The 13,928-nt window shown below is 59.3% G+C and overlaps 1 protein-coding gene across 2 annotated transcripts in view; it reads right to left on the bottom strand.

The window, feature by feature from the left end:
• The window catches only part of SORCS2 (sortilin related VPS10 domain containing receptor 2), a 451,416-nt gene extending 447,614 nt beyond the window's left edge, over positions 1 to 3,802 (bottom strand). The window contains exon 1 of one of the 2 annotated variants that reach the window (XM_087864306.1): positions 3,293 to 3,802. In XM_087864306.1, coding sequence (XP_087720432.1) covers positions 3,293 to 3,760 — 468 coding nt within the window. In that variant the 5' untranslated portion in view covers positions 3,761 to 3,802. The remainder of the gene's footprint in view (positions 1 to 3,292) is intronic. The other variant, XM_087864305.1, reaches the window with a different exon arrangement.
• Between the last annotated feature and the right edge of the window lie 10,126 nt (positions 3,803 to 13,928).

The following is a 13,928-nucleotide window of genomic DNA, read 5'->3' as shown; positions in this document are numbered from 1 at the left end:
AGTCTATCCCTCTCAGCAAACGCTTTATTTATTTTTTTTAAGGTTTCATTTATTAATTCGACAGAGATAGAGACAGCCAGCGAGAGAGGGAACACAAGCAGGGGGAGTGGGAGAGGAAGAAGCAGGCTCATAGCGGAGGAGCCTGATGTGGGGCTCGATCCATAACGCCGGGATCACGCCCTGAGCTGAAGGCAGACGCTTAACCGCTGTGCCACCCAGGCGCCCCCAAACGCTTTAATTTTGACAACACCTGCCACAGTAAAGCAAACACTTTCTCTGCTCCTGTGGACCACACCTGCAAAGAAGAGTTTCCAGGGTCTGCCTACCTGGACAGATGAAGTGAAATAAAATTTGTGAAAGACTCCGCACCACGAATTGGCCCCAAGTTAGATTCTTCCCTGTTGTAGCCTTAAAAGATGGTGCCTTCAAGTGCAGGTGAAACCAAGGGCAGAATGCCGGCTAGTATATTTGGCCCCGTGGCTGCCCGCTGAGAACAGAGGGAGCAAAGTACATTTCTAAGAGCTTTGCGGGCCCAGAAAACAACGCCTTGCCTGCACCACACACCTGTGCACTGAGCAAGTAACAATTAGAAACACATTTTCATTTAGCACTTGATTCCGCTTTCCCTCCCCCTGAGCCTCCCGCCGGCAAGGTGAAACTCACAAGGCACCAGCTGCTCCCCAGGCCCAGAAGATGACCTGCTTTTCCAGAGAGAACTCCGTCCGCCTCAACATCCCATCCCAGAGGATGGGTGAGCAGGAGGAGGGAAGCAGCAGTGAGAAGGTACCTAAGCCCACTGCTGGGTCAACATTTCGATGCTGCTTGCCTTCTCTTCACCTCTCCAACAACAACACTCACTGAGGGTAATAAGGTACTTCTGGCTTCCGCCTCCAAAGTGTGTGCTAAGTGCCAGGCTGTGCACTGCTTTGCACACGCTATCCCTGCCCTCCCCTTTGCAGGGGGCCAGAAGAGAGATACAGGCTTTAAAGCTCCTGTCCTGTTCTGGACCTCTTGCCCCCCACCCCCCACCACCAAAGGGAAGCCAGATCCCCTCCCCTCCCGAGCCCCCTCTCCAGGAGTTCACCTGACAACAGCCAGGATACAAGCCACCTCTTTACAAAGCAGTCACTCAACTGAGCCAGCACCCGTGGGGGGGCGGGGGGAGAGCAGACCCAGGGAGGCTCATTTGACGCTCCCCACCCCCACCCCGCGCTCCAGCCCCGCTAGCCCAAGCCCTCTCCTCATGCCCCCCAAGGAGGGTGCACAGTCCTCTGGCTCTGCGCTCATGCTGGGGTGGGTGCTGGGAGCCACTGAGTCCTTAAGGTGCTGATCCTACCCCTGACTGCCCCCCTCACCCTTCTGCCACCCCCACCTCCCCCACCCCATGAAGGGAAAATGGCCGAGGGACCGAGGGGAAAATGATCAGCAGCTGATTCAAGCACCTCAGCAGGGGGGGGGGGGGGGGGCTTGGTTGAGACAGTCTGGCCCCAAGGGATGACCTGAAATGCTCACGTGTTCCTCGAGCTGTTGGTTTCCGGGTTACCTTTCAGTCCCTAAGAGCTCACAGCCCAGCAGACAGGGTTTGCTCACCAGCACGGGGAGTGACGAAGGGCTGGGCCTAGCCGTTCATCTGGGGTCCAACCCCTCTCTCACGGTGCAGACAGGGACGGTCTCCTGGGGCTCTTCTAGGGAGGGGGTGCCTGCTACCTTCAGGCAGGCCCCTTTCCCCCACCCCCACTCCACCTGGCTCCCTGAGCGCCCCCTGCTGGCCTCCAGGGAGTCAACTCAACCGCCCCCCACCCTCCAGCCAACGCTACTAGTCTGAGTAGAGGTAGCAGAAATGCCCAGACTAGAGACCTGGTGCCTGCACCCTTGCACCCCCAGGGGCTCGGGGGGGGGGGGGGGGAACTGGCAGGGCCCTGGGCTCTGGACCAATCAAGTGCGGCCAGTGCTGCCCCTGATGCGCCGCCCTTGGATTCTGCTGGAGAAGGGATAGGGTAGTCCAACACGTTCATCTCCCCACCCCTCCCTGCTCCCACAGAATCCGCCCCACCCTCACCCCATTAGCCCAGCACAGCTAGACGGAGGAGGGGGGTAAAAGTGCCCCCAGCCCGTGTTACACCCCTTTCCTGGCTAGGGAAGCCCATAGAGCCCCACCCCACCCCACTCCCAAAGCATGCACGGGTCCTGGCCCCATGCTGCCCCCTCAGAACTTTGTCCAGAAGAGCTGGGGGGGGGGGGGTCAGCCACTGGGGGAGATCCGAGTGAACAACGATGTAAGGGAGTAAGCAGAGAGTTCCATCTCTACTCCCCCCACAACAGCCCCCCCCAACAGCCCCCCTCCCGGCGCCGACAGCTGCCACCTCCCTGCACTCTTCCAAACTGGAGATGACCCACTAGGGCTGCTGGGAGGCGACCCACGCCTGACCATTGGTCATCTGCCCAGGAAAAACGAGGCTGAGGCAGCCCCCCCAGGAAAGAATATGAGGGCATCCCCATACCCACCCCCCAGGCACCACCAAAAAAAAAAAAAAAAAAAAGATGGGCGGGTACCCGGAGGATAGGAACCACAGCGCAGCGCGGAGAGGAAGGAGGCGCGTAAGACCCTAACAGATGTGGCGGGGTGGGGGAGCCCAACTTCCAGAGCGGCGGGGAAGGTGAAGGGAGGGCAGGGAGTTTGCGGCCGTGGGTCGAGAGCACGGCGTGGGTAACTCCGTGGGTACGCAGATCCCTGCGCTTCCAGGTGCAGATCGGGGTCGCACTAGGGGAATCCGGAGAGGGGGTCCCAGAATCCGACGCCGAGCTGACCGGGGAATTCCTGGAGCCCGTGGAGCGAGCTCCAGGGTAAACCACTAGCGGTCCCGGGTAGACCTGGGTGGACAGGGTCCCGCAGCCAAAATCGCAGAACACAACGCTGAGCAGACCGGGTGGAGTCTGAGAGCGGTCAGGGCGCAACACGAGTTTGGGTGGTCCTAAAGGACCTGGAGGCACCCTAGGTGACCAGGGTCCCGAAGCTTCGGGAGACATCTCCACCCCGTAACCTGGGACCTGGAGGCCAGTGGGGGCGCCTCCGAGGTGGCTCGGGGTCCCAGAACCCTGTGAGGCAGGGTGCTCACATATCTGAGGACCTCTCCCCAAGAAACCGGTGGCCAGAGTCCAGTAGGGGCGCCGCCGAGGTGACTCGCGTCCCCAAGTCGGCGAGAACGCCCGGGGTGACCGCGGGGCGGTCCGGAAGTGGGGGGCTCGAAGTGTCCGGGGCAGGGGCCGCGGGGGGCGCGCGGAGGTCACTTACGCTGCTGTTCTCGCCTGTCCAGTGCACCATCGCCTGGTTGTGCGTCGCGTCTCCCTTGAGCACGAACGACGTGCTGATGAGCGAGACCTGCGCCCGCGAAGCCGCTCCGGCAACGGGCGCCGCCCGCGCCCGGCGCCCCTGACCCGCGGCGGGGGCGCCGTCCTCTCCGGGACCCGGAACGCGACCGAGACCCGGGGCGCCGGGCTCCGCGCCGCGCGCTTGGCTGTCCTCGCCGCCGCCAGGCAGCGCGCGCCCCGGGAGCGGGCTCGGCGGCGCCCGGGTCAGCAGCGCGCGGGGACCCAGGCGCCCGGGCTCGGGGGAGCGCCCCGCCGCCCCGCAGGCGGCCAGCAGCAGCAGCAGCAGCAGCAGGAGCGGCCGCGAGCGCGGCGGCGGCGGCGCCCCGGAGCTCGGAGCTCGGGCGGCGGGGCCGGGGCCCTTCGGGGCGCGCGGGGGCCCCCGGTGCGCCATGGTCGCCGAGGGGCGGCGACGGGGCTGGCGGCGGGGCGGCGCGGGCGAGGGAGACCGCGGCCGGGCGAGCGGGAGGGCGCTGGGGAGCGCGAGCGAGAGCGCAGAGAAAGGAGCCGGCGAGGGGAGGGAGCCGGCGGGAGGAGGGGACTCGCGGCTCTGCCGCCGCCGCCCGCGCAGCCGAGGGCGCACCGCCACCTGCCGGCCAGCCCTGCGCCCGCCGAGCGAGCGCCAACCCGCTCAGGGCCTGGGCCGAGGTCCTGAGGAGCACCGAGCCACAGAGCCCTTTCCTCCCTTCCTCGGTCCTCCCCTGCGCCTTCCTTCCTCCCTGCCCTCTTCCCTTCCTCCCTCCCTTTCTTCTGTACTCACTGAGCACCTACTCGTCAGGCACAGTTCCAGGCACTGGGGACCCAGGGGTAAACAGCCAGGTGCCAGGCCCTGGAGCTGACAGTCTGACCAGGGAGACAGACCGCACGCATGCAAACACCTTCACGGACAAAGTAACTCGAGAGAGCCAGAACTAGGACAGAGTGGAGGTGGGGAGGTGTTCTCCCGCAGGGGCCTCCTGAGAGCTGACAGTGTAGACAGCACCTAGGGGACTCTCTAAGCTCTGCAAAGGCCCTGAGGCTCCCCCAGCACCACTCACTAGTGGGCAGCCACGCCTGCGCCCTAGGCTTCAGGATCTGCAGGCAGTGCAAGCCTAGGTTCCGGCACCAGAGACCACCAACCGGGCAGCCTCTGAACAGGAGGACAGACACCTGGAAGCGGAAGCATTTCGAGGGGTGTGGGGACTAGGTCCCATCTGGGGCACAGCCCGACAGGCCACATCGAAGAGCCAGAGCCGAGGAAACTGAGGCTCAGAGCTCAGGAAGTCCCCGCCCAAGGTCATGAACTACTTTGGGCAGATTTCAGTAGAACTTTGTGGAGCTCCCACCATGCGCTCCGTATTGGCCTGACGGAAAATAACAGCTTGGGAGGGGGAGCCTCACTGAGGCCAGACCAGCTTTGCAACAGAGGCCACGCTGGGGGAGCGGGAGGGCAGCCTGCCTCCATCCTTCCCCCAGAGCCTCTGCGTTAGATAAAAATCGGCAGGCCCAGAGTCTCTGTCATACCTGCCTCCCAGCTGGGTATCCTCACTCCAGAGAGAGAAAGCAAGCTTAATGGGGCAGAAGAGCAAAACCTTAAAACATCTGGGAAGGGTGGAGAGTGTGGGTTCCTTCCTGCCCCCAAGAGTAGAAGCACCCAGCACCCTGTCTTCTGCTGCTGGCTCACCCCACCCCCCAGGCTCAACCGGAAGTCATATCCAATAACAGAGAGTGTCCCTGGGGCCCTTGCTGTCTGTGCCCAGCCCTGAGGGCTGGGATGCGGGGGTGGCCAGATGTCTAAGAAGTCTCTTCCCTGGAATGTGCCCTGGCCCTCCCCCTCCGTGGTGTAAATTCCCAACCTGTCAAATTCGAAATCTCCAGCTCAGGCCCAGGGCCAGGAAGGGAAGCAGAAGCCATCAGCTGTGGGAACCCGTGTTCTGGCATGGAGAGCAGAAAGGAGCAGGACCAGGTCAGTGCAGGACTGAGGGAGGCAAGCTGGGGAGATGGGCAAAAGCGGCCCGGGAAGAAGCTTCCAAGCAAAGCACGTGGCAGACTGTGGCTGGTGGGGAAGGCAGGGCCAGCAGTCAGAAAAGAGGTGGGTCGTGTCCCAGCTTAGACCCAGTGCCCCACCAGGTCTTCCTGACACCCCAGTCTCCACCTCCCCTCCCCAGCTGTAAAGTGACAGCGGGCCGCACAGGCTCTGAGCTCTGTCCCCGTCTGTTCACTTGTTTTAATAAAAGGGAGCCCCTAAGCATTGTCCTCAAGAAAAACTGACTGTGACAAGTGACTGAGCACGTACTCTGTGCTGGACACGGTCCCAGGGGCGCCGGGGGGAGGGGGAGGGTCCCTGCTCTCAAGGGCAGCAGGTGACTTTGCAGGTTATTGTATGTAATTATCATGACCAGGCTGTGGGGTGCGTGTGATGGTCCCCTTTCCACAGTTGAAGAAACAGACTCCAGGCAGTGACTGCCCGAGGTCCCCAGGCCAGAGCGGGTCAGAGACCAGACTCCAGCCCAGGTTTTCTGGCCCCAAGGTGGCCGGCATCCTTCCCACCGCCCCACATTACCTGTGGTCCACGCACTGGGCTCACGGGCACACTGCCCTTCGGCCGCTCAGATGGAATCTTTCCGCCACGGACACATCACCGCCACCACAGCAGGCTTGCACTGAGGCCCACGTTATTGGTGATATGGTGAAGGTACACGACTGACTGGGGGGAGGGTCCAGACCTGGAATGCGGGCAGAGTGGCAGATGCCTCACCCCTGCTTTTTCCAGAACAGTCATCTGGCTGCCTCTGCCCTGATAAGGCTGCAGGGCTTGCAAAACAGCAGGACTGATTCGTCCCTTCTCTGAATCCAAAGCTCAGAGGCATGGTGACTCCCCGAGGTCACTCGGCTCTTGAACATTGCTGGACACGGGACACAGTGACGAAGGAGACAGATGAGTTCCCCGTGAGGGTGAGGAGCTCCCGTCCTAGTGCAGACAGGTCCTGAGAAAAGCTCATTTCAGACAGGAGTGAGGACCTAGGAGGAAAGAAAGAAGTCGCCACATGGAGGTGAAGGGGTCACCAAGGAGCTGGGTAACTTTGAGCTGAGAATGAGAGGCAATGGAAGAGGAGGAGTGGGAAGAGCGTCCCCAGGGGACTGGAGCACACGAGCCACCATCCCCGCCCAAGACGGGGCAGGCGCTCAGGGAAGGCAGGCCCGGGGCTTGATTTGTATGCACAGGCTGGTGCAAAGTCGCTGGAGGCTTTAAGCGGGAGAGCGAGACCAGTGACATTTCAGAGCTGTCTCTCCCACCACGGTGAGGAATGGGGCAGGAAACCACTTAGGAGACTCCTGTCCAGGTCGAGAGAGGCCGTGGTGGCTGGGCCGGGGCAGGCAGTGAGGGACCTGGGGAGCACGGAGGCAAGCCCACTTCCAGCACCTGCTGGGCCCACCTTCACTAGGGACCAAGCCAGGGACTCAGGGGACCTGGGTGCAGAAAGTAAGGAGAGCGGGTGGCAGTCAGGCTTCCCGATGGAGAGAAGTCTGGGGAGACCACAGGGCAGTACCTGCGGTGCCCCCTGGGGCCACGAGGGCGTGAGTGCTGGCGGAGGCCCCGTGTGTGCGGATGCTTGGGTCCGGCATCCGTGCTCCCGGGGCGTGGGGTAATATCAAACACGTGCCGGGGTTGTAACCCCAATCATTCACAACAGGAACATCCTAAGCCGGGGAAAGCAGCCCCAGCCACGTCCCTCGCTGCCCCCTCGCTCCAGGCTCCACACGGGGCACTAGGCTCCAGACCCCATCACACCTGGCCCCTGTTCGTGCAGAGTCCACGGGGGGGGGGGGGGGGCAGATGGCAAACAGTGCCATCAGGGAAGTGGGTGCTCAGAGAGAGCTGCTTGGCTCCTACGGCAGGGGGAGCTCCTGTCTGGGGCTGAGGAAAGAAGGCTGCTCAGAGGGGGACACCCTTCACCTGATCCTTCAAGCAGTGACGAAAACAATTGGGATTAGGCCTTGTCGAGCTTACTCTGGGCCAGGGATTGTTCTAGAAGAAAGACCTCACTGAACGTCACAGCCATCTAGTACCTGCGACATAGCACCTACCTACACAGAGAGGCACTACCCCCCACTTCGAAGATGAAGGCGAGGGCACACCGGGGCTCAGCAGTTTACCCAAAGGGATCTAAGGAACACTCCCCCATGTGCCAGCTGGGCGTCCTACGGGACACACGTCCTCTGTTTCTGTAACGGCCCCACCAGCACTGCCCCCACTCGGTGCTTCTCTGCAGGTCGTCCCTGGACCAGCAGCAGCAGCATTAATGGGAACTGGTTAGAAATGCCGGTTCCGGGCCCCACCCCAGACCCACCGAACCAAAAACTCGGAGATGGAGCCCTGGGGTCTGTGTGTGAATGCGCCCCGTGGTGGTTCTGACGTGGCCTCAAGTTCGAGAGCCACTGTGCTAACCCAGCGGTTCTAGGCCTGGGCTCCATGTGAGAACCACGAGGGAGAACTTTAGAAAAATGCCAATGATCTCTTGACCTCTGTGCCTACAGCCCACTATTCAGCCCTCTCTAAACTCGCTGGGCAGTTCCATGAGCAGCCAGTGTGAGCCACTGACCCTGTCGCATGGCTTTTTATGAGGATCCTTGGAAGACTAGATGCCAAGCGCCTGGCACGCGGTGGGACCCACGAAACGGAGCTTTCCCTGAGGTGAGTGGGGGCCCCACTGAGCCCCAATCCAAACCTTTTAGCTTCAAGATCCAGACCGGCTTCCTCATCCCACGGCAATGTCCCCCACCCAAAAAGGAGGAGAAGTACTTCTTCTCTCCAACTTCTAATCAGACCACTTACTCATTAGGAGTCTCAGGCTTTTTTAAATTATTGAAGGTCTCTAGTGATAGCATTTTATCTTTATAAACGTGACAAAGCTCAGCTCTCACAATTGCCCACACGGGCCTGATTCTGAGACAGTCAAGGAATCCATGAGCCGTGCTCTCGGGGATGCTGGGGGAGCCAGCAGGAGGGAGACTGAGGGGACAGGCCGTTAGGATGCCAGGCTCTACAGAGGGGAGCCTCTCCCCTGCACTGTGCCCCTGGCCTGGCCTCCAGCAAAACTAAGAAGTCTGCACCTGCTTGGTGGGGGGTGGGGAAACTGCCAGGTGGGGGGGGGGGGGGGTGGCAGCCAGATGTAGTGGGAGCTGCCAAGTGAGGAGAGGAACCTGCGGGGGGGGAGGGGGCTGGGGAACCGGCCAGGTGGAGGGAGAAAGCTGCCAGGTTAGGAAGGGGGGGCTACTAGGTGTGGGGGAGCTGTGGGGGAGTGCTGCCAGATGTTGGGGGAAAGCAGCCAGGGGCAGGAGTAAGCTGCAGGGCAGGGGAGCTGCCAGGTGGAGGGGTAGGGAAGCTGCCAGGTGAGGGGTGGGGGGGCTGTGGTGCCTTGTGGAGAAGTCTCCTAATGACTTTCAGCAAATGACAAGGGGTTGGAGGTGACGGCTTTCAGGAGAAAGATCAAGTCCAGCGATCTCATTATCAGGTTGTCAAGGGGAAGGAGCAAAGCGGCAGGGAGGGCTGGGCAGGACAGTCATTCGGGCCAGGAGCAGAAGTGTGATCAGGAGACCGAAGGGAAATGTGTGCGGATGGAGAAGGAAGAAAAGGCCCCACAGTGAGACAATGGTCAGGCTGCTCCAACCTGTAGAGGGAGGGAGACAGGGCAGAAGGCGGTGGCCTTTCTCTGGATGGGACATTCTAAAGGGGGCAGGGATGGCAGTTGTGGTCACTTCTCGGTGGAGGCAGGGATTTCTTTTCCCTAAAGCACCCGGATGTGTGAGAGGCCCGCCCAGCAGGAGGCCAGAACCGGGCAGAGGCCAGGATGGCAACTGTTCCTGCCCATCGTAGACCCGGCACAGCTGACGCAGTGCGGCGGGTTGGTGTCCCTTACCCATTCACCGAGTGTTCACGGAGCACCTATCATGCGCCTCGCTCAAGGCCCCAGGGAGACGGCGGGGAACAAACCAATCCCTGGAAGGGTAAACAGGTGAGAGAGCGGAAGAGGGCTCCCGGCAGAAGGACCAGTGCAGGTAATGACCTGGGGGATGGCAGTGTGGGGACAGGCAAGGACCTGGACACAGGGCTTCAGGATGGCAGAGTGCAGGGCAACGACAGCTGGGGCTGCCTGGTCCCTCAAGCATCTAGTGTAGTGTTGGGGTCCAGGTGACGACCAGAACAAGGGATTGGCCTCAGGGAGGTCAGCCGTAGTGATGCGGGCAGGTGGCTCAAGGACACAGGTCAAGGACATGCAGTGTGGCCGGGGAGTTGGTGATGCTTCCCCAACATCAGCATTCCCCCTGCCTTCCCCCTGGCAGCTCCACCTACATCTGCCCCGCCCTATTCCGGGCACTGTGCAATGTCACCCTGCTGGCCCCCCGAGTTGACTGGGGGATGGGCTTCATCGTCATCTCCTTTTGAGACGGCTCAGCACGAGACGGCAGAGGGGCTCACCAAGGCTCCGCCCGCAGCAAGGGGTGGCGGCGGGCTGCACCCCCAAGCATGTGGCTGAAGAGCCCGGCAAGGAGTGGGGTAGGCCCTGGGCGCCCTCCTCTCTGCCAGGCCCCTCTGCCTTGCCTTCCATGTGCATCGACCCTCCCCAACCCTGTGAAGCTGGGACGGGGCTGGGACTATTACCAACTCCACTGACATTCACTGAGACCGGGGCTCCCCGAGTGACAGTGGCCCACCCAACCCCCGTGGCAGGTAGGCACAGGCAGGGGGGCCTGCCCCGAGCCCCACTGCTCCCCACCTGTGTACACACATAAAGCACTACAGGGACAGGGAGTGGGGCAGTGACCAGCTCTGACCAGTGCAGGCACCACCCCCACTTACTGGGAGGCAGCGTGGCTGAGAAGTGGGCCCTCAGCTCCTTGGAGCCTTACAGTACTTGGTCATCTGATGTGCACCAGGGAAGGCCCTGGAAAGTGGCCCCCATGGGCCCTGGGAAGAGGGATTCCCCATCAGTCGGCAGGGGCCAGAGCCCACTTTGGTCACTCCAGTAGGCAGGGCAGAGGAGAGGAGGGCTAGACTTAGGAGGAACTTACAACCAGCCAGACACCACCCCTGGGATTCCCGGGAGCTGGGAAAGAGGGCAGCGGCCAGGAGTCTCTCCAAGGAAGCCGAATGCACAGGCCCTGGCCCAATAGGAGCCCCGTAAATATCTGTGAGGGACAGGATGAAAGGGGGGGAAGGAGGCATACAGTCAGCTTTGTGGGCCCCACTTCTCCTCCAACTCACCCTCAAGGCTGAAAGCAAGATCCCCCCAGGCACCATACACCAGGGATCACTGGAATTGGTGGCAGGAGGGCAGTATTTGCCAATTACTTTTCATGGGCCAAGCGTTTTGGTGCATAGTTATTCTGATTTTAGAAGCAAAGCATCTGAGGCCCAGAGAGGCTAAATAACCTGGGCTGGGGCACACAGCGAGGGCAGGTCTGTAGAACAGGGGCCACGGATCATGTTTCAGAAGCGGCTGTGCAGCCCCAGAGGCGGGGTTTGCCAGCACCTGTCACGGTCAGTGTGTGCTGGGTACATGCTGGGGGGCGATGAGCTCACAGTGGGGGCTGGGAGCAAGGCTGAGGCCTGAACGCAGGTACCACCCTGCAGGTCCCTGGGTAAGTCACCGAGTGTCTTTGTGCCTCAGTCTCCCACATCCACCGAGAACAGTCATGGCACCTGGGTCATAGGCTGTCGCACAGGGCAAGGACTGTCTGTGTAATGCTCAGCAGAGCACCTGGACCACGTTGATGGAAGGTCATCACATGGGACCGCGACAGAATAACCCGCTGTAGGTCTGTGTGACGCGCATCTCATCCATCACTGGGGATGGTCCATGACCATCCCCTCGGAAGTCTTCCACCATCCCCCAAGTGTATTCATTCGTAGGGCGAGGCCCGGGATCTGAGCAGCAAGTCCCACCAATGCTGGGGGCAGGTGGCCACCCTCTGCCAGCAGCACAAAGGCCCCAGCAAGCATGTTCCTCCATCTCTGGGCCTCAGTTTCCCCATCTGTAAAGTGAGGTGAAGGACAACATTATGACATCCCCAAGACATGAGCCCCGTGAGGTGCTCCCCAGAAGCACATCTGTGGTCTAAGCCCTGCGGCTGGCTCGCTACCCCTCTCACCGACTCATGTGGGGCGTGCATAAGAAGGACAGGAAAGTTCTGCGATTTAACAATCTGTTTGACGTTGACTAATTCAGTTTCCGCCCCAACTTCTTGACCCTGTAGTTCCTTCCTCCTGCTCACCGGCACAAGCGCCTGGTGAATGCAGGCTATTATGGAAATGTGTGCTGAGAGCAGCGGAAGGAGGAAGGGAGAATTTATTCTGCCTGAGCTGTTGGCAAAGAGAAAAATACATTTGAGCAGGTCTTGAAGGATGAGCCGGGACCCAGATGAAATAAAACACAAAGTGTAGGACCTGCACGGGACAAAGGACAAAGGTCCACCGCCCACACAGGGAGGGGCAAGCAGCCTGGCCACACAGGGCAAGGCCATAAGACTTGGGGGGAAGCCAGGCCCAGAAGCTCCAGGCTTGTGTCTTCTTCCAAGGTGAAAGAGAACCTTCCAGGGCTTTCAAGAACAGGAACGACATGATCAGATTTGTGTTTCAGAATGGTAATTCTGGCAGCTCCCGAAAGCCAGAGCTTGGAAAAGAGACAGGGAGGCCAGCAGGGGCCACGGCATGGGTCCAGGTAAGAGAAGACGAGGTGAGCAAGCACAGCGGGGAGGAGGAAAGGGAGGTGGGCCCCTCCCCTGCAAGCCTCTCTGAAGAGACTCAGAAGCACCTGGGACCGCAGTGATGCACTGCATAGTTAGTTACGGAACAAATTCGAAGAAGGCGGATGCTCGGCTTTGGACGTGTTGTCTCCAAGGTGTCTGTGGGACATCTCGGAGCTGTTAGTCAGGCTAGGCCAGGCTGGGCTGCAGTAACAAATGAACCCCAAGTCTCAGTGGCATAAAGAACCCAAGAAAGGTGCACTGCACTCATTCACAGAGTCTGACGCAGGTCAGGCACCTCCCCTCCAGCTCGTCGCTCCGCCATTTGGAACACCTAGCCTGCAAGGTCACTGTGGCAGAAGAGAAGCCAGAGAACCACACAGCACATTTGGTGGGGTTGGATCTGGGAGCACCCTGCCATCACTCACAGCCCGTCGGCCAGAGCCCAGGCTCACGGCCTGACCTACCTGCCAGGGGGTCTGGCAGACGCAGGAGCACAGGGACATTCGGTGAGCCCTGCTCATCACTGGCACACTGGCAGGGAGGCTCCAGAGGCCTTTGGAATTGGTGCCCAGGACAGAATCAGGACTTGAGATAGATTTGGATGTGACTATGGAATGAGATCATCCGAGGGGAGTGGGGGTAACAGAGAAGGAAGAGGGAAAGATGAGATACAAAATTCCATTAATCCCTCTGAGGTTGGATTTAGGAATTCCCAGAGGATGACTCAAGATATAGTCCAAAATCTCATTTCCAAATATCCATTTGTTGTCATGTGGACAAAGCATCCGGATTCTTTCCTGAATTTTTCAGTTTCCATATGGCACCTTGGCATAGCACAGGCAGCCGCAAGCAGCTGGCAAGTGTCTAAGTACCATGCCGTTCCGCAACGTTCCCTCTGTGTAAGGCCAAGGGCCTTGGGGTTATAGATTTGTCTGGAGGAGGAGTTTTCAGAGCCTTCCATTTTAATAAATACTTTGAAAGAGAACTCATAGTATGCTTGCCTTCGTTCAGAAGATTCATTTCAGGGGGCGCCTGGGTGGCACAGCAGTTAAGCATCTGCCTTCGGCTCAGGGCATGATCCCAGCGTTCTGGGTTCGAGCCCCACATCAGGCTCCTCTGCTGTGAGCCTGCTTCTTCCTCTCCCACTCCCCCTGCTTGTGTTCCCTCTCTTGCTGGCTGTCTCTATCTCTGTTAAATAAATAGATAAATAAATCTTTAAAAAAAAAAAAAAAGAAGATTCATTTCAGAAATCAAAATTTTTGCTACCAAACTATTAAATATGACAACTTACTTTGCTATTTAAATACTTTACACACTTAAATTTTTTCACAAATAAAATTTTCCACAAATTTTATTTGATTAAAATCATGTTTTGAGGGTTTTCAGCTTGGAGATTGATTAAAACTCATTGTTTTCCCTTGAAGGGGCTATTGCCTTAATTAAGACTAACAGAGAAGCATGGGGTACTTCTTCAACACAGATCTTGCAAGGCCCTTTCCTGAGGCTAGTGTCCCACTCTGAGACTATGAGGGTCATGACACTGGGGCTGTGTCAGTTTTTGTTTTCTACTTAGCCTCAGAGCACAGCACAGTGCTGGGAACACAGTAGGTACTTAATAAGTATTGGATGGATGGATGGGTGGATGGATGGATGGATGGATGGACTGAAAGAAGGACAGAAGGATGAATGGATGGAAGGAAGGATGATGGATGGATGGATGGATGGATGGATGGATGGATGGATGGATGGAAAGAATTTGGGTGGATGGATGGATGGATGGATGGAAGGAAGGAAGGATGGATCATGGATGGATGGAAGGATAATGTATGGAT

Source organism: Ursus americanus, chromosome 8 (assembly GCF_024610735.1).
Source record: "Ursus americanus isolate L20-20 chromosome 8, mUrsAme1.1.p, whole genome shotgun sequence".
NCBI lineage: Eukaryota > Metazoa > Chordata > Mammalia > Carnivora > Ursidae > Ursus > Ursus americanus.
Note: the sequence above shows the minus strand (reverse complement) of the source record. Positions and strands in the feature narration are given on the sequence as shown.